The sequence below is a fragment of the Pseudorasbora parva genome, chromosome 17, assembly GCF_024679245.1.
Source record: "Pseudorasbora parva isolate DD20220531a chromosome 17, ASM2467924v1, whole genome shotgun sequence".
NCBI lineage: Eukaryota > Metazoa > Chordata > Actinopteri > Cypriniformes > Gobionidae > Pseudorasbora > Pseudorasbora parva.
In genome coordinates, this window is record NC_090188.1 from 8,678,801 (window position 1) to 8,699,526 (window position 20,726).

General features: G+C 37.9%; 2 protein-coding genes across 7 annotated transcripts in view; one reads left to right on the plus strand and one right to left on the minus strand.

Annotated features, from left to right (window-relative positions):
- The window catches only part of cpeb3 (cytoplasmic polyadenylation element binding protein 3), a 42,778-nt gene extending 25,625 nt beyond the window's left edge, over positions 1-17,153 (minus strand). For 2 of the 6 annotated variants that reach the window (XM_067420830.1, XM_067420829.1), the window contains exons 1-3: positions 17,024-17,152; positions 13,235-13,944; positions 9,733-9,817 (exon numbers count right to left, since the gene is read on the minus strand). In XM_067420830.1, coding sequence (XP_067276931.1) covers positions 9,733-9,817; positions 13,235-13,944; positions 17,024-17,120 — 892 coding nt within the window. In that variant the 5' untranslated portion in view covers positions 17,121-17,152. Of the gene's footprint in view, positions 1-9,663; positions 9,818-13,234; positions 13,945-15,459; positions 15,861-15,918; positions 16,053-17,023 lie in introns of those variants that run through there. The other 4 variants (XM_067420828.1, XM_067420827.1, XM_067420831.1 and 1 more) reach the window with 4 other exon arrangements.
- Positions 17,154-17,198: 45 nt separating this feature from the next.
- Positions 17,199-20,726, plus strand: part of marchf5 (membrane-associated ring finger (C3HC4) 5) — a 36,995-nt gene continuing 33,467 nt past the window's right edge. Inside the window, exon 1 of the mRNA XM_067420833.1 lies at positions 17,199-17,551. Within this exon, the coding sequence (XP_067276934.1) occupies positions 17,508-17,551 (44 nt within the window). The 5' untranslated portion in view covers positions 17,199-17,507. The remainder of the gene's footprint in view (positions 17,552-20,726) is intronic.

Sequence of the window (20,726 nt, forward strand, 5' to 3'; positions counted from 1 at the left end):
TTGGGCTGTGATTATGGGACGTTTTTCAACAGAACCAGGAAAGAAAATGCCTCTGCACTCAACTGGATAGACCTACAACCAATCAGAGCAGCGGAGTAAGTGACGTATGTTGAGCGACGCATAGTTGTCAACAGAAGTCAACTCCATGCACGCTGGAAGAAGTAGAAGAAGAAAATGAGTGTAAACGATCTTTGCCGGTGTGGTAAAAAGATTTTAAGGATACACTGAGAACTTACTAACACGATCATCATTTTTCAGATAAATAGCAAAGGTGAATGCATATACCAACAAGTTCAACGTTCAGGATTAAAACTAATTCAACCCAAGCGCTCTTTGGTGATGGGAATCCTTACGTTGATAATCTGTCCATTCGTATTAAGCCCGTCCTGACAATTACATTGGTCCGAACAGCTCAGGTTCAAGCATAGTTGCTCCACAACAGATCAAGTCTTGATTATAAATGTTGTGAGCGGGGCTAAGTTCGGCTGGCATCCAGGCTAGCAGCTAGAACTAGGGGTGTGCGATATTAACAACAACAAAAAAAAGATACCTCAATATTTTCTGGGATTTTCTCAATAACGATAAATAGACTCAATATTTTGCTGAGTGTGTTATTGTGCTGGTACCTTGGCAGGTTTAGGACTGCCGAGGACAGCGGACTCCTAAGGTTTTTGATATTATTCATATTCTGTGTGGTGGTCAGTTCACAGCAGTGACCAAAATAATCTTTTGGAAAAAGGATTTTTACCTTTTATGGGCATTTTTACCTTTATATGTTTATTTTTTAAACCTAATTATATTCCATCTTTTGTGTCAATTTCATAAATTTAATAAAATGTAATTATAACACTAAGGTGGTTACAAAACTAATGAAATAAGTATCAACAAAATACATCTTTGCAATGTAGAGGAAACAGAATCTGCATCTGAAGTGGCATTTAGATCATTTACACAGACCGTTTAATGCAGCTCAGAAGTGACAAATGAATAACCTGCAGTTATGCATAAAATAAAGTTTTGATGTTTAAAACATAAAATGTTAAATATTGATATTTTAAATAATTTAAAGCATGAAAAGCCACTTTAAATGTGAAATTAAATTCATTCAAATTTCTGATTCATTCAGGAACGAAGCATTTGACCTGATCTTAGTCTTTGAATCATTGATTAAATTGATTTGTTCAAAGTGCTGATTCATTCAGTAAGGTAACACTGCACGTGTTGCTCAGAGACACAATTACAGCTGTCACTTTTGTTTTGAACTATTTTTTGTTGGCGAAATAGAGAAAAAACTGCCAATATGGTGTCTAAAATATGTCACCTAATATTAACTTCTTGTGAAATAAACTTTTATATAATCAGTATCACATTATCATGCTGATAACTGGAGAAAAACTGCACTCTTTGTGTGATATTTATTAACTACATTAAATGATCACGCAGTCAATGTGTGGACTACAAATGCGCACACCCTCACTAGTCTAATCTACAAGACTACATAATGTAGCGTATGCAGGCACTCTCTGGGTGTGTGTGAGGGATATACTTGATCATGTCAGACCGCACATCGTTAAAACAACAATTACGATATCGCAGACGATATATAATCGCACACCCCTAGCTAGAACATGGTCCAAGCTGGTTTATGAGGTTGACCAGATTGACTACCAGCTGGTAGGGAGGAGGATGAGCTGGTAATGGGCCCAACTGGAAAACCAGGTCACAAAAACTTGGTGGTCAAGCTTCTGAGAACATTGTAGCCATTCACCACAGGTTCAGGATGGATCAGGATCTACAATTTCTATGGCGGACCAGCTAGTCAACCACCTAAAATTTTTTATGCTCCCATCTACCACGTTAAACTGGTTTTAGCTGCATATTTCAGTACTGATATTCCCACATCTGCTGTTAATGGAAATCTACAGCTCACATTCAATTAAGATTAACATCAGGACTCTTTTGACAGAGAAGAGACACCTCAAAGACAGAGCCAAACACGTCCCCCTGACATTTCCTCACAGGGGTATATGGTTATGCAAATCATGCATTTCCCTTTCCCCACTCGCTGTTTGATCAGGCCTGAACTCTGGAAGCAAATGTCAGCGTCTTTCCTTCTGCATGCAAGAGGGCAACTTTCTAGTCTTGTTATGACAGATACACACATCAGCCATCTTTTCCCCTGACACATGCACCAGCTTAAAATAAAGGTTATATACAACATCTGATGACTTGGACAGACACACACAATTAGAATAGGAGCTAAGCTTCTCATAAACCCGGTGGAATTTATGTTAAAAGCACCCATCACACACTTAAACATAGTAAAAAACATGTTTGATCTGACAATGATCTGAAATCTGGTCAATCTGATTTTGTACTTTTTTGTTGTTGAAAATAGGTAGAGATTTGCATTCTGAATTAAGAACTACAAATGGCAATTTCTCATGTAAGTGAGTTGGTAACACTTTAAAATAAGGCTTCCATTAGTTAACATGAACTAACAATTTATTAATACTTTTTTTAAGTTAAGTATTGTTAAGTACAGCATTTTGTTAACATTAGTTGATGCACTGTAAATTAGCATTAACAAACAAACAACAAATATTAATAAATGTTGTAAGAAACATATTGCTCACTGTTAGTTCATTTTAATTTTTAGTTTCATTTAATACATTGACTAATGTTAATAAATTAGACTATATTGTAGAGTATTACCAATGTGTGTTTTTTGATGAGCTGATTTATACCAATTATTGACAGTTTTTGTACATGAGACTTATTTTCAGAAAAAAGTATCATGATGGATTGAATTTAAAAGGATCAAAACAAAACTTGCTTACAATAATCCTGGTATGCTGGCATGTTAATATCAGAACTGGTTTAGCATGTAAAAACAGGACATATAATATGACCCTAAAAAGCTCAATGTTTGACCAACATGCCTTTAGGAGGGCATCGGTAAAAGCTTTTACAGTGGAAAAACAGACTGAGACTGTAATGTCCTTGAAATTGAGCAACTATCACATCAACATTCATACACCTTGAGCTTCACACGGACAGCCTAACAGGACGGCTTTAAGGAAAGACAAACAATGTTGAACTATTAATAGAAAAGACCCTGCAGTGAAATGCTGTGTGCTGAGAACTGACAAACTGCTACGGGAATAATCTGAAAACAACAGTTAAAGGGATATTCACCCAAAGTTAACATTGTCATCATTTACTTGCTCATATGATTTTCTGTTTTGTGTGGAAAATGTGTGTGTTTTTTGTTGTCCATTCAATGACAGTCAATGTGGTCCAATGTTGCTTTGTCCACCTTTGTATGACCAAAAAAAGAGAAACAGTTTAAACTTTCTTCACAATATCTTCCTCAGTGTTGCACAAAAGAAAGAAAGTCATACAAATTTGGAATGGCATGAAGGTGAGTAAATGATGTCAGAATTTGTGGGTGGAGTACCGCTTTAAATCTGGTCAAGTCAAGTCAAATGACATTTATTAGTGCGTTATACAATACAGGTGCTTTCAAAGCAGCTTTACAGTGATAACAGGAAAATGATGCATTTCAGCTTTTGTTCAGCTGAAATTAGTTCAGTGTTGATCAAATTCTAGGGCTGTCAATGTTTACATGTAATTATATATGTTAATGTCATTATTTTTAATGATTTTAAGGCATTTAATGTGACATTGTAACTTTACTTTGTTTTCTTTCCTAAAAAGGAACGTTATGTATTAATTGTATCTATCTATCTATCTATCTATCTATCTATCTATCTATCTATCTATCTATCTATCTATCTATCTATCTATCTATCTATCTATCTATCTATCTATCTATCTATCTATCTATCTATCTATCTATCTATCTATCTATCTATCTATCTATACAAAAATTTATAAAATAAAATAAATCGGTAACACTTTACAATAAGATTTCAATAGTTAGCTTTAGTTAACTAAGTTAAACTAATAATGAACTTTACTTCTACAGGATTCATTAATCTTTGTTAATGTTAAATGCAAAATTTACAAACACATTATTACAACCAAAAGTTTTGTTTGTTAACATTAGTTAATGCACTGAGAACTAACATGAACAAAAAATGAACAGCTGTATTAATATTAACTAACGTTAACAAAGATTAATAAATCCAGTAACAAATGTATTGCTCATGGTTAGTTTGTTAGCTAATATAAACTAATTTTAACGAATGAGACCTTATTGTAAAGTCTTACCAAAAAAGCATCTTATCTTAATTGCAATTACATTTTGAAATCCATTGACAACACTTTTTAACACATATTTAATGAAATTCTACAGTTAAATCACTGGAAAATACAAAAAAAATTGAATTTTTTATTATTATAAATTAAATTTGTTTTTTTGCGCAAAAAAAACAACATAACGACTTATATAGTGATGGGCCAATTTCAAAACAAAGATTCAAATGGTTACGAATCAGCGTATCGATTCAGGATTCGGATCTCCAATGTCACGTGATTTCAGTAGTTTGGTGCGCGATCCGAATCATAAATCGATACGCTGATTCATAACGGTTCCCCAAACTTTGTTCTGAAATCGGCCCTCGCAAGTCGTTACTTAGTTTTTTTGCGCACAAAAAACAATCTTGTCGCTTCATAAAATGATTGTAGAGCCACTGTAGTGAGATGGGCTTTGTAACGACGTCTTTAGTGCCTTTATGGGTCTTGAGAGAGGAAATGACATTGGTGTCAATGAAGGCCTTTCTGAGCCATCGGATTTCAACAAAAGTATCTTCATTTCTGTTCTGAAGATGAACGGAGGTCTTACGGGTGTCGAACGACATTAGGGTAAGTAATTAATGAGAGAATTAAAATTTTTGGGTGAACTAACCTTTTAATGAATTAATGATTTTAAAACCTTACACACATACTTGTCTGTATCATTTTTTGGAAGCTGGCCTAAAGATATTTGCAGGCACCATATCTTTAAATAAACAATACATGATGGGGCTGGATATTTCTCTATGACTTTTTTAACTAGCTTCGTATGTTGTACAGATCCAGTATTACTGATTTTTGTTCACCTGCTTCAGAATGTGCCATTGCTTTTTTTATGTAAACAGACATATTTAACCATTGCGTTAGAGTCTCCTGTCTTTTGCAGCATTTTAAACGTGATGCTCAACATAAAAGTTCAAGTTTTAAACCATCTCTAGACCTGCATTTCGTGTTTTAAAATGCAAAAACACGTTCTGTGTCGATGGCCCGTACTCTGGCTCAACGATAGTTTGACAGGTCTTGCAAATTATCTGGCTCTATGATATACATCATCTCTCCTGTATGCAAAATATTCCCAAACCACAAATGCTGATTTTTCAATACAGGACAAGTTGAACAGTGAACCATGAGACACAGACACTTTTATCCAAGTCATTGTCCAAAGTCACACGAGCCCAGGCTTGACAAACAGCTTGCATCATGATCTTAGCTATTGTCTCGACTTTGGCTTACAGGGTCAAAATGAGCTTGGTCTCGACCTAGCGGACTGCAGCGTCCCAGATTACAAGTCACCCTGTCAAACGATTCCCAGTTCTAACGGTAATGAGAGGAATTGGTTTGTGCATACGAGTAGAAACAGTATCCTCATATATTCCTCTCATCAGCTTGTTTAGTTTGATCATTATGGCTGAGTTATTGAGCATAATGAAATCAGACTGCGGCTGTTGCCAAGCTGTGACTGTCACCACGGTATCAGTCAAGCTTTGGAAGATTTTTCAGAACCTATGACGTGTAGAAAACAACTGATTTGGTTCAAACCTTTGGTCACAGTAACAAGACAGATCATGTGAGAAGTCCGAAAGAAATCTGTGAGCGTGTGCTTGCACAAAGGCATCTTTGTGGTTGTGTGTGTGTGTGTGTGTGTCAATGTTGCAACCTCAGAAAGAGAGAGTCGTGTGTGCTCAGATGAAGATTACTCTATTTTCAAATGTGTCTGGGAAAAAAATACTTTTTTATAATATTGCCAGCCCTACACCCTGAAGCCGTATCACTCGGCAGGGAAAAAGATAATCACAATTTCTCAGATTCCTTCTGACTTTAACGCCCTTCTGTGGTGAAAATCAAGTTTGGATGTTGTTTGTGGTGTTTTAAATATGCTTTCAGACAAACCATGTGCAAATTCACAAGTCAACACCATTGCTGAGTATTTTCTCCTTAAAACGGCAGCGAACTAAAAGCGCAAAAGGTTTGAAATCGCTGGTGTTTCATATGTCACAAACTACCATGAATCCAATCACGCCAAAGTGTGGGCGGGCTTTAGCATATCATTAACTATTACCGCTCTGAAGCAGGGGAGTCTTAAGAGAAGCCAGGTTATCACGGTTCTGTTGATATACACACACCTAAAGAATTATTAGGAACACCATACTAATACTGTGTTTGACCCCCTTTCGCCTTCAGTATTGCCCTAATTCTACGTGGCATTGATTCAACAAGGTGCTGAAAGCATTCTTTAGAAATGTTGACCCATATTGATAGGATAGCATCTTGCAGTTGATGGAGATTTGTGGGATGCACATCCAGGGCACGAAACTCCCGTTCTAACACATCCCAAATATTATCAATTGGGTTGAGATCTGGCGACTGTGGGGGTAATTTTAGTACAGTGAACTCATTGTCATGTTCAAGAAAACAATTAAAGAAATTATTTGAGATTTGTGACATAGTGCATTATCCTGCCATCAGTGGATGAATACATGGTGGTCATAAAGGGATTGACATGGTCAGAAACAATGCTCAGGTAGGCTGTGGCATTTAAACGATGCCCAATTGGCACTAAGGGCCCTAAAGTGTGCCAAGAAAACATCCCCCACACCATTTCACCACCACCACCACCACCAGCCTGCACAATGGCAACAAGGCATGATGATCCATGCTCTCATTCTGTTTACACAAATTCTGAATCTACCATCTAAATGTCTCAGAATCGAGACTCATCAGACCAGGCAACATTTTTCCAGTCTTCAACTGTCTAATTTTGGTGAGCTTGTGCAAATTGTAGCCTCTTTTTCCTATTTGTAGTGGAGATGAGTGGTACCCGGTGGGGTGTTCTGCTGTTGTAGCCCATCTGCCTCAAGGTTGTGCGTGTTGTGGCTTCACAAATGCTTTGCTGCATACCTCGGTTGTAGCGAGTGGTTATTTCAGTCAAAGTTGCTCTTCTATCAGCTTGAATCAGTCCGCCCATTCTCCTCTGACCTCTAGCATCAACAAGGCATTTTCGCCCACAGGACTGCCGCATACTGGATGTTTTTCCCTTTTCACACCATTCTTTGTAAACCCTAGAAATGGTTGTGCGTGAAAATCCCAGTAACGGATCAGATTGTGAAATACTCAGACTGTCTGGGTACAGACAGTCTGAGTATGGCACCAACAACCATGCCACGCTCAAAATTGCTAAAATCACCAGGAGATAAATCATCAGGAGATAGTCTTGGCCAGGACCACACCCCTAAATGCATTGAAGCAACTGCCATGTTATTGGTTGATTAAATAATTGCATTAATGAGAAATTGAACAGGTGTTCCTAATAATCCTTTAGGTGAGTATATGATTGTGTAAATCTAGCAATGTAGCAGATGAATTATGTCAATTATGTATATTATTATGTCAAGATGAACTATATGCCTTTCTCCAATGACATTCTATGTTCAAAGTATTTGTGTAACATTAACATATTATTAGCTGTTTGATAGCATAGTCTAGCAAAAGGCTAATCATCTTAATTAACGTTACGTGTCCCCCGTTGTAAAGCGATACCTTTGTGGAGCGTTTACTTCAGTAACTTGAGTAAAACTTGAGTGGAGGCGGGGCTAATTTGCATATTCATGGTTCTAGTATACTAAATGAAGCAAGGGTATATAGAGTTTCATTCAAGCTATTATATGGCAAGAAGATTTTTTTTTCAGAGGAAAAAACGTTTAAATATGTCATTTTGTTGATCAAAGATGACTTTAAGGGATAAAATGATTGACTACAGGGAGATTTTAAGAAAACTAAAGATTAGAGACAAACAACACACTGATTTGGAAAGAGGAGCTTGTTTTACAGGACCATTGATCTACTAATGATCTAGTAACCTAATTAAAAACAACATGCCAGTCCAAAACTGATAATTGATGAGGAAAACTGTCCTCAAAACTGCAGCGACTAAACATATTTCCCTAACTCATACATGGTAAGCAATCACTTCTACAGATGTAGGGTGTGAAAGGGTTTCTTTAGAAATTTAAGTGGAACATTTGGTTCCAAGTTCCAAGAAAGTTGGGTTTGATGCAAATTATTGCCATCTCTTTTTCTGTGCATAGCCTACTTTACTGACATCTGTTTGAGGTCAACAGTTTGCCAGGGTGTCTGGTAGTCAGTCAGGATTGCTCTACCTTTCCAGGAACGATCACTCAAGAATCCAGATCCTATAACTGCCAGATTCACAAGATCCCAGATCTGGAAAAACAGCTCCACACTTGAGACGGGCCTAAATGCATCCAGCACATAACAACAACTTCCCTCACCTCGATTTTACACAATCACACGCGTCCATTGTCTGTGAGAGGAAAGCCATCTCTCACAATGTCCCCTGAGACTCTGTGATCTTAATACAACTCATGAAAGAATTTCCCACAACAGATTAGAACAACTAAACTTTCCCTTCAGCAAATGGTCTGCCCAGAATCCCTGAATATGGTAATGATCAAAATTCTGGAAGAACAGATGTGAAAATCCTAAAATACAAACGAACACATTTTACAAACATATGAACACCAGAATACATAGAGAAGATATTTTTTATTATTTACACTACTATTCAAAGGTTTGCCTCTCCAAGGTTACATTTGATCAAAAATACACTAAAATATGCAATATTGTGGTCATTTTTTTTAATTCAAAGTAACCGTTTTCTATTTTAATTGGTGCTGTCAAAGTGAATAATTAAAATTAAAAGTGTGTGTTTACATAATGTGTGTGTGTACTGTGAATAATTATTATGTATATATATAAATACACATTCATTCATGTATATATTTGCACTTATATTTATAGATTTTAAATTATATATAAATATGAAAAAATATTTCTTTAATACATGCATGTGTGTATTTGCGATTAATTTATTTGACAGCACTCATTTTTATATATTTTAAAATGTCATTTATTTAATTGACAGCAATATGAATTTTTAGCAAAGAATTATGCCAGTCGTCAGTGTCACGTGATCTTTCAGAAATTATTCTTTAAGATTTGCTGTTCAATAAACATTTCTTAATATTATCAATAATGAAAACAGTTGTGCTGGTTTATATTTAATTAGAAACCATGATACATTTTTTGATAAATAGAAAGTTCAAAAGAACAGCATTTATTTGAAATAATTATTGTAAATTACTTTTATTTTAACATTTGACTAATTTGATTTCTGAACAAATTAAGTTATTAGAAAAAGACATGTTTGAACAGTAATGTTATTGACATATTTTGCAATTAAGATAACATTTATTGAAAGCATTCGTCAACATAAAACATTTAATCAGTGGTAGAAAACGCAACAAAAAAACAAATGACATTTGGTTAATGCTTTTTATCATTTGAAGCTAAAAGAACAAGCATGGATGTATAAATAGTCCTAACCTGCAAAATGATTCCTCCATAAAATATCAGCGATAGTCATTGGTGGGCCAGCGGCAGGGTGATGTTTACCTTTGTCATGGTCGGTCATAATCATGTCCATTAAGGAATTCTCCAAAGTTTGCAAGCTGAATGGGTCAAAGGGTCGATTCCGTTCCTGAAAGACAGAAGGAAGGGGGTCAAAGCTCAGAAGTTATAGATGAGCCACTAAACCACCTTTTCACAGGCTTTCATATTAGCATCAGTCCAGAGGTTTGGGTCAAGATCAGATAAGGTACATCTGGTATTAAGATGCGTTTTGGTCATTCAGATCACAAGTAGAAGAGGGAGACACATACCTGTTTTTTCTCTTTTGTCCACTTTCAACTACTTCTGTCCTGATATATTTGAGGGGAGGGTCTATGCGTGGCTAAATGCATGGGCCCGTCTGGATAGCGTGCTTTCCATATTGTTTATGCGTTAGGTCAGTAGGCGGAGAGTAGGAGGTCTTTTGTGGCCATTTGAATGTACACTATATTGCAAAATGTTTTGGGATGCCTGCCTATACATGCACATGAACTTTGATGACATCGCATTCTTAATCCGTAGAGTTTAATATGAAGTTGGCCCACCCTATTCATCTATAACAGCTTCAATTCTTTTGGGAGGCTTTCCACAAGGTTTAGGTGTGTTTATGGGAATTGTTGACAATTGTGTTCTAGAAGCACATTCGGTCAGGCTCGCAGTCTCCGCTCTAATTTATTCCAATGTTGTTCTATCGGGTTGAGGTCAGGACTCTGTGCAAGCCAGTCTAGTTTCTCCACACCTAATTCACTCATCCATGTCTTTATGGACCTTGCTTTGCGCACAGGTGCACAGTCATGTTGGAACAGGAAAGGGCCGTCCCCAAACTGTTCCCGCAAGGTTGGGAGCATGAAATTGTCCAAAATATCTTGGTATGCTGAAGCATTAAGAGTTCCTTTCACTGGAACTAAGGGGCCAAGCCCAACCCTGGAAAAAAACCATTATCCCCCATCTACCAAACTTTACACTTGGCACAATGCAGTCAGGCTTGTACTGTTCTTCTGAAAACTGCAAAACCCAGACTTGTCCATCAGATTGCCAGACGGGTATTTTCACAGCTGCTCAGCCATGGAAACCCATTCCATGAAGCTCTCTACGCACCGTTCTTGAGCTAATCGGTAGGCCACAAAAAGTTTGGAGGTCTGTAGCTATCAACTCTGCAGAAAGTTTGCAACTTCTGCACACCTCAGCATGCACTGACCCCACTCTTTTATTTTACGTGGCCTACCACTCCGGGCTGAGTTGCTGTTTTTCCTAACTGCATTGGTTTTTTATTACACTTTGTTGATATTTAGAGTGAGGAAATTTCCCAAATGGACTTATTGCACAGGTGGCAATTAATCACGGTACAATGCTTGAATTCACTGAGCGCGACCCATTCTTTCACAAATGTTTGTAGAAGCGTCTGCATACCTATGTGCTTGATTTTTGACTCCTGTGGCCATGGAAGTAATTGGAACACCTGAATTTAATGATTTGGAGGGGTGTCCCAATACTTTTGCAATATAGTGTATTTGACCACACTACGAAAGCATTCAAATTATTCGAATTTATTACCTCTAGAAGTGATCGAAAGTGGACAAGCTCAAAACATTTTAGACCCCATTTACACCTATATTTAGCATCATCTGCTTGTGATCTGATTGACCAGGACCAATGACTCAGTATCTATTTTTTTTTAATGACGCGCTGTGAATTTCGAACTTGTTCTGTTTTGGATGACCACTGATCAAGATGGTTAATCTGCATCACCTGTACCTAAATATTTTTCCTGTCCCCTGACAGCCAAACACAAATCAAATGAGATCGCCAGTCCACGGTGTATGCGATTAAACAAGTTAAAGAGAATGAACAAAACTATAAAAGGAAAAGTGAAAGAGCATGTGAGCCGGTGAAAGTGTGTGGATGAATACGGCAGTGGGCAGAGGCCAACCGAGGGAAGCACATTGTTTGCACATCGAGCCTATTGTCACGCAACTGGCTGAGCATTCAAAAAGCGATATTTCCCCTCTCAGGTTCCAGATAAAAATCTGCCCACTTTGTGAAAAGCATGAGCAATCAAAACGCTGAGCTCCTCACTTCAGTCACTATCAGACACGAGCCACACATATTTCAGCATTAAACAACTACACGCACACATGCCGCATCTTGCATTGTGGCAGCCTGCTTGCATACCTTATACATTGAACTACAAAACTGAAACTATACATATCTTCCTTCCTAAATTTGTTTTATTTCTTTATTTTATTTTTTACCTAACTTTTTTTTTTTTTTTAATCGCTTTACTTTGCAACAACTCCAATAGAGGCATCAAATTTCCTTGATTTGTTTTTAATGATGGTATTGTATGTGAAGAAGGAATTCATGTAAGGATGTACAATGTCAGGAAACTAACAGCATTGTGGGCAAAAGTGCATGAAATCAGACTCACTTTTCATGAGAAAAACACTAGAGTTAGGCTGACATGTGGTTTCAACGTCCAATGTTGAGTGTAATGGATATATGCGTGTTCTAGGCTAATACAATATGCATTCAAAACTAAAATATCTGAAGACAGAAATTGCCCATTTACAAGATGACCCTCACATGGTCAAAGACAGTTTAAGTTAAAAACCCTTGCCCTTTAATTGCTTCTCATGCTCAGTGTTTTAGTAGAATTTACTCAGTTTACCTAGTTTTTACAAAAGTTCATTAACATTAAGGAGGTGCAATTTAGACAAACAGACTGTGCGCATGACTCATCAAAAAAAACAACAACATTAGAATAATTTATTCCTGCCAAATATGGAGAAAAACACTATCAAACAGCAGATTCAGATGCTTTTCAAATTGAAAGAATTAAGCTTTGTTCCAACCAAAATATCAATGCCCTCTATTTGAGAAAATGCTACAATGTTTCCGTTCATGACAGCAGAGCAGACTCCGCCCCCTTACTCAACATGCACCAATCAGATTCGAGTGGTGTTGCCCCCCCCCCCCCCCCCCAGCTAGCTGCAGGAGAGCCTCTAATGGGAATTTGAACCCTTCCACCTTACAATGACATTTATAGAAACAGCTGGAAAATAATTTGAAAAACTCTACCTTACATTCAGAGAAATACATTAGAGATATCAGACTTTTTGAAATATACATAAACTAGTAGGCTATAAATTCAGGCAAGGAATATACTTTAGTCAAGTCCTTCAATACATAAAAAAATAAATAACATTCATTTAAATAAAACCCATAACTTTGCAGTGTTTTAATGTCTATAAATTGTTTTATGATTTTGATGTAGGCTACTTTTATTAAGGTCTGTTAATTAGGATAATCGATGCATTGTTATGGACACATTATAGCCTATTACAGTATGTCTACAAACTTGATTGTATTAATATTTTGAGGCATTATGTCTTAAATTTATCAAGAAGATACATGTTTTCTAACTACTACCATACATTACGTCTTTTTAAAAAAATACGTTTTGTTTCTATTATGATGCATTATGTCGACATTTACTGAATAATCTCACCTGGAATGGCAGCATGTTGTTGCTGTTGTCGGTTCTGAAGGGTTCCGGAGGTTCTGAGATCATCCACGGTTTCTGCATGGCTCCGGGTCTCTGGTATTTCGGAGGCGCGATGACATTGCTCGGGAAGGGCTTCTTCGTTGGGGAGATGGGGTTGAGCGGAGACGGGACGCCCAGCCCGAGCCCGAGCGCTCTCCGCGGGTCTCTGCCGCTCCAGGGGTTCGCCGCGGAGCTCCACGCCGCGTTCTGATGGTTATTCCAGGCGGACGAAGAAGCGGACGATGCGGTCACTTTATTGATGAGGGTCTGGTGGCTGTAGGGGTTCCTCTGGTTCACACTCATCGGTGATCTTCTCATCTGCGGAGAAAAACTACCTCCAAACACCGGGTTGACGTGATGGGGAAAGTTCTGAAAAAGCATCGTGCCGTTTACCGACGGAATCCCTTGGAAATAGCCCTCGTCTACGGTGTTCGTGGACCAAGTGCTGCCGAACGACGGTGACAGAGAGGACTCCTGAGGGAAGCCCAAACCCGGTAATACCGGAGACTCCATGGCGACCCGCTCGGAGTGACCGACGTGGTTCTGCTCGTCCAGGATCGGAGGAGGCTCGGAGGGGGTCGGGGTGGATGGAGCCTCTGTATTTGACGGGTCTTGGTGCTGGTAAGGCTGAGCTTTGCTTTTGTCCATCAGTAAATCATCCTGCATGTTTTGAGCTGAAACACAGATGATCAGTTATTATTGATCACACCGATCGGGCTGGAATTATTATTATTAATGAGCCCCTGATCAGCCATGTATCAGCAGCGGCAGCACGGGATCGGTCTGTACACCGGTTTTATCCCCCCTTACTCGTGTGTCCCAACACGAATAAAGGAGAACAGCTCGGAGGTCACCGATATTCACCAATTTTCGCCACGTCTCGTTTTTCTCTCACCGGAACTCCAGACAGAAATGAGAAACTGATTCTTGTTCCTGTTTTTTTATACAAGCCCCGCCCCTCAATTTGCATACGTCAATAAATACAGCAGCGTCCTTCAGCAAGGTTAAAAGAGATACTTTACACTGTTCTAATCACATACAATAGGAACATAGGTTCGCAGCTCACTTTTAAGGGTGTAGCTATAGTCATGTGTGCTGCCATTAGACTCCACAATGCATCAAGCACCCACTTTTGCTACTTAAAATACAAACGTGCAATTGTCCCTCTGCCATTTTACATTTTAAAACACTACTGGAGTACTACTGGATGCATCGCACATTATATGCCAAGGGCCAATAGCTGATGTGAATTCCTATGCAATATAATTCATGTGCTTTAGTAGCTAGTGCATGTTGTGTAAATTTGTAGTGTATTTAAAGTGACAGTTCACCCATTAAATGGAAATGATTTCATAATTTACTCACCCTCAAATTGTTCCAAACATGTATGGGTTTCTTTCTTCTGATGAGAACAAAATAAGATATTTTGAAAAATATTGGTAACCAGTTGATGGGCCCCATTGACTTCCATAGTAAGCAAACATACTATGGAAGTCAAAGGGGACCAGAACATTCTTTAAAATATCTTCTTTTGTGTACATCAGAAGAAAGAAACTCATACAGGTTTGGAACAACTTGAGGGTGAGCAAATGATAAAAGTATTTTCATTTTTGGGTGAACTATCCCTTTAATGTCTATACTGTGTTAAATGTTTATTCTATTTGTCTATGTAATGTATAAGTGTGAATGTTGTTTGTAATGCAGACTAATCTATTGTGTGTGTATTTAGGCCTATTCAATAAAAAAGTAGGCATACATCTACCTAAACATACAAATGCAAGGGGGAAGGAAAAACATGTAACTTTTAGCTTAAGCAATAAGCATAAGTTTGCAACATGTATATGTTCAGACATTTTGGCTTGGATGGTATACAACAGTACATGGCACAGCTCAGCAACTAGGTTATATTTGCTGCAGGATCTTGGGTTACACCCAGCAATGCTGCACAAAACATACGCAACAGAAATCCCAAATAACAGCCCTGGATGGTTTTCCTGGCTGTATTAAAGTTCATGTGACATATCCGAAACATATCTCTATTCAGCACCCTTCAAGTAGGCTATGTCTCGTTACCTATGTTGCGAAGGGTAAGCCTATATCATTTCTATATATGCTATAATAAGCAAAACACATCGAATTAAAAGGGATTTTATTCAACCGTATGGAAAAGTGCATCAATTTCAACATACCTCTTGAGGGTTTCTACGATGCCAAATATATTCCCATGAAAAGCAGGCCGAGAATGCGACAGATTCAGCGAGCCTGATGGATTTATGAACTCAGCCTTTGATCAAATTTTAATCAGAATAGACGATCGTAACAAGATGAAGAGCGTTTCTGCCAAATATTCCGTCCGTTAATCCTCGTTTCACTGCATTAGAGCTGCATATTCAAGGTCATAATAGAAATCACCACATCAGAGCTCGCGCTGACCAGCTAAATGACAGTAAATATGACCGTCACGGCACATGCATGTATATTATAATGCATTTGTAAAATGCACCGGGTCATTGGAATCAAATCCTGCACTTTAATCCGCGCACCCAACTCATAGTAGCTAATATTAAACACATAACATGCATCTGACGGATTGATATGTTTCTGTTTTGCTTGCCTATATTTCTTGCCGTACACGAATCAGACTTTACCTTATCGTTCACCTTTTGGGATTCTGTAAATAAGACTATTTCTGTTTGTCTCGCCTGGGTTTTGATATGACAGATGAGCTGCCCTTCTGCAGTCGCCTCAACAGCTGATTGACTGCGGCGCATGGCTAAAGCACTGCGGGATTATGGGAATTGTAGTTTTTCGGTCACTACAGCCATCGAACTCACCCTATGACGTTGCAAAGCTTACATTATAACATGCAAATAACAGTAGGCCTAGGCTATTTATCAACCCTAGTCCAAATACATTATGGTCCAGAGTGCTTGGCTTTCAAAGCAGCTACTAAATATTAACATATTTAAGACACAATTTCAATATATACATATTTTATAAATAATTCATGAAGAAGGACACGTATGCTTATTACTTGACATAATAATGTTACTAAACCACAACAACAACAACAAAATTCTGATATGGTAGCTGCGCATTGTGATTTGCATCATAGCTGTTCCTATATAGTGGATTTTATCATGGCTGGAATGCTGTATAGAACAAAAAGAAGCCAAGACCACACTTATCCATTTTATAACCCAACATTAAGACAGATTTTGTGACACTGAATATGTTTAGGCTACATGCAAAAAAACAAACAAAAAAAAAACAGTGATGAAAGAACACAGTTTAATGCATTCACAAAGCATTTCACATTGTCATGTTTGAGGTGCAATCAGTGTAAGATTGTAGCCTTTCATATAAAACATTGAGATCATTTCAAAATAAACACAATAAAAGCATGCAAATCTCTGGCTCCATATTCACCCCTGTCACAATGGAAATGCATTTATGAAATAGCCTATTAACTAAAATTACAGCTCTAATAAATAAGTTAATTTATAATACAGATAATGCTTGTGTCAATTCAAGTCTCACTTGTAATCATGGACTCAAAAAAAAAAAGAAGATGAAAGAAAGAAAGGATCAAAACACCTCAGCAATAAACACTTTATAATTTCATAACCATATGCTATATGAAAAGAATTAAGCTCTCACAAAACAAATTCTTTTTGGATGCTCTGCCATGTTAAATAAAATATTCAATCTAATCATATATAAATTGTCCTGAAATATGCTGACTCTCCTTACCACAGTACGAGGTATTCTGAAGCCAAATATGTATCTTCATGTTGCTCCAGCAGGCGTAGTCCCTCTTGCTCTGGGCTGCCTGCCTCTGCGAGAACATAAATTTTTATATTTTTGGCAACATGTCAGGAAGACTACACGTCCCATGGTGCATCTGTTGCCTCGCGAGAAGTGAAGTTAACGCTCGCACACGCGCGCTGTTGCGTCCGCTCGCGTTTTCTCACGCGCAGTCAATGGAGTCACTGCGTGTTTCTGGAAATACAGACATTTATGAATATTCATTAATAGATGAGTTTGTAATAATTCATTTAAATGCTTTATAATCGGATTCCAGCGGTTTCTTGATGTCAGTGAGGTGTGCATATGCGTGTTTAACACGGCGTTGAGATTCGCTGCGGCCTGACGATTAAATCTGTTATTAAATTATTAAACTACTGTCATAGTTTAGTTTTTTAGTCAGTAATCAAGCGTGTGGACTCATGTAAATATGGCTGAAGATGAAGCGGTTGTGATGCAGCAGATTGTGGACAGGTGAGTGATTATTAGAATGTAAACAAACGTGGCTAATGTCAGCTACACAGCAGCCTGTCAGTACAGATACATTTATAGGCGTTTATATAATTATAAATATTCTTAATCACATAAAAATATTCCCAAGGAACAATTAGAGTAGCTAATGAGTGATTGCATAGTAAGTTACCGGTTTAGAGCGTTTATGCTCTTAAATAGAGATGCTAATAAGTGTTGGCTACATGATGTGACGTCTTTAGCGAGGGGGCGTGACCTTGAATTGGCCTTTTCAGTTAGTTTTGTTTATTTACCCCACTTGTAGATCTTTAAGTTTTGAACAACAATTCCTGCTCTCAAGATAAATCTATTTATTATAACAACCGATAGTTGACTGATTTTCCAATTTTGACTATAATATGAATTATTATTTTTTTAAATAAACAATAGTTATTCAAATGGTTCTTATTATTGACAAAATAATATTTGACATAATTAACAACAATAATATTTAGACTATGTGTAGATATTAAGCTTAAAATGCTATGCTTTTTTGAATTTACTGTTATATAGGTGTAATTTATGCGAGCAGTAACGTTATATTTAATAAGTTACTTTATATGTGAAATGCTTTGTTTTCTGTTGAATGTGGCATGAATTGTAATGTTATAACTGTAAAGTGCTTATTTCTCACAAAGTGTTGTCTGAGCTGTAACGTTGACTAAATTCTGTTTTTAGCAGTGGGATTACTTCTTGGTATAGATGTGAATCTTTGCTTAGCATTTTTTGTAATCTTTGCATGTGTCATGTGTTTGCAAATGTTTCTGGGTTTACCAGTTTAGAAAGTCATTACAGGAGTTGAAAAATATTGTCATGTCAACATACTTTGACTTTATAATAAGTTCATTAAAATACAATTTTTGTATGTTTTACGAACTGTGGCACAATTTGGGATTATTTCCTGTGCTAATCAGCACTATGACACAGCTTAACTTGTGTTGACCCCAGGATATTCCTTTAATAGTAAAACAGCTTAAGTCATAAGAGGCTTGATTGCCTGTTTGATCTGACTTGCACACCTGCTCAGGTCACCGGATGGTTTGGGAAAGGTTCACAGTATAAAGAAGCTCTTTTGTCACATGATTTGTGTGATGTTGGTCTTGAGTATGAGCTTTTAATTTAAAAGGGTGCACACAACACAGTTTCTGCCAATCTCATGTTAAACTTTAGTACCTATAGAGTGGTATTGCATATCTGAGAAGAGTCTTTAGTTTTATTATATTTATAAAAGACAGATATGCTGTACTCATTCTTTCCGAAAACAGCCAAACTCATGGAGGTCTGCAGTGGGTGGAGCTAAAGAGTCACGAGCACACACGCACACACACACACAATACGTTATGGCAATCATCCCAGAATAACTTTTGATTCAATGAACGTTCATGCACTTGAACGTGCATTATATGTACTTACTCATCTGGGAAAAGTGCCCATTAGGGATGGCTAGATACCACAATTTTGGCTTCGAATACCGAAGTACCGATTTTAAATCGATACCACACGGTGTGATATTTGCGCGGGTATATAGCACGAGAACGAGTAGAATTATGGAAGTTATTAGTTTATAAAGTGGGAAATTACTACAAATGATTATTAGTAAATTAATCAACAAAGATTATCACATCAAATCAGTCATTTGAAAACTTTCTTGTGAGAGATAATTTCAGAAAAAATCTCTCGAAATTAGCAAATTGCATCTGGCTTCAAAAGAAATCGTTTCGGGATGGCTAACGGAAATCAAATTTGATCATGGAAGCGATTTTATAGCATTTCGTAATAACTGTATATGGGATAGGAGCTCATACCAACGGCGCACACACAAGCCTGTAACTTAGAGCTTGCACATTCCAAATTAAGTTTCCCTGAACAGTCAAATACACAAAATTATGTAAAAATGTCCATCTTTATTGAGTATTCACATAAACACAGTCGGTTATGTCTAACGCGAATGTAAATAGTGCAGTAGTACGCGTGCAAATATTATGAGATCTAAATGTCATTGGTTGAAACGAATGCTGGAAATTTTGTGATATTCAATCTTATGTTATGTTTGTGCGTTGATCAGTGTTAAAAGAAAATCTTCTTCTTCTTTCGGCTGTTCCCTTCAGGGGTCACCACAGCGAATCATCTGCCTCCATCTAGCCCTATCCTCTGTATCCTCTTCTCTCAGACCAACTACCTTCACTACACCCATAAACCTCCTCTTTAGTCTGACCTCCTGCCTGGCAGCTCTAACCTCAGCATCCTTTTACCGATATATTCACTCTCCCTCCTCTGAACATGTCCAAACCATCTCAACCTGGCCTCTCTAACTTTGTCTCCAAAACATCTCACATGCTGTTCCTCTGATGTACTAATTCTTGATCCTATCCATCCTCGTCACTCCCAAAGAGAAGCTCCACATCTACAGCTCTGCTACCTCCAGCTCTTCCTCCGGTCTTTTCCTCAGTGCAACGGTCTCCAAACTATACAACATAGCTGGTCTCACTACTGTCATGGACACCTTTCCTTTCATTCTTGCTGGTACTCTTTTATCACACAATAAACCTGAAACTTTTCTCCACCCATTCCCACCTGCCTGCACACGCTTCTTCACCTCTTTTCCACACTCCCCATTGCTCTGGACTGTTGACCCCAAGTACTTAAAGTCCTGCACCTTCTTTACCTCTTCTCCCTGTAACCTCACTGTTCCACTTGGTTCCCTCTCATTCACACACGTCTTGCTGCGACTAACCTTCATTCCTCTTCTCTTCAGAGGAAACCTCCACCTCTCTAGACTTTCCTCCACCTGCTCCCTGCTCTCACTACAGATCACAATGTCATCCGCAAACATCATAGTCCATGGAGATTCCTGTCTGACCTCATCCGTCAGCCTGTCCATCACCACCGCAAACAACAGGGGGCTCAGAGCCGATCCTTGATGCAGTCCCACCTTCACCGTGAAGTCCTCTTGTCTCACCTATGGCACACCTTACCACTGTCCTCGCATACATATCCTGGACCACTCTAACATACTTCTACCTTCTACTGAAACCATACTGCTGCTCACAAATGTCCACTTCTCACCTTAGCCTTGCTTCCACTACTCTTTCCTACATCTTCATTGTATGGCTCATCAGCTTAATACCGCTGTAGTTTC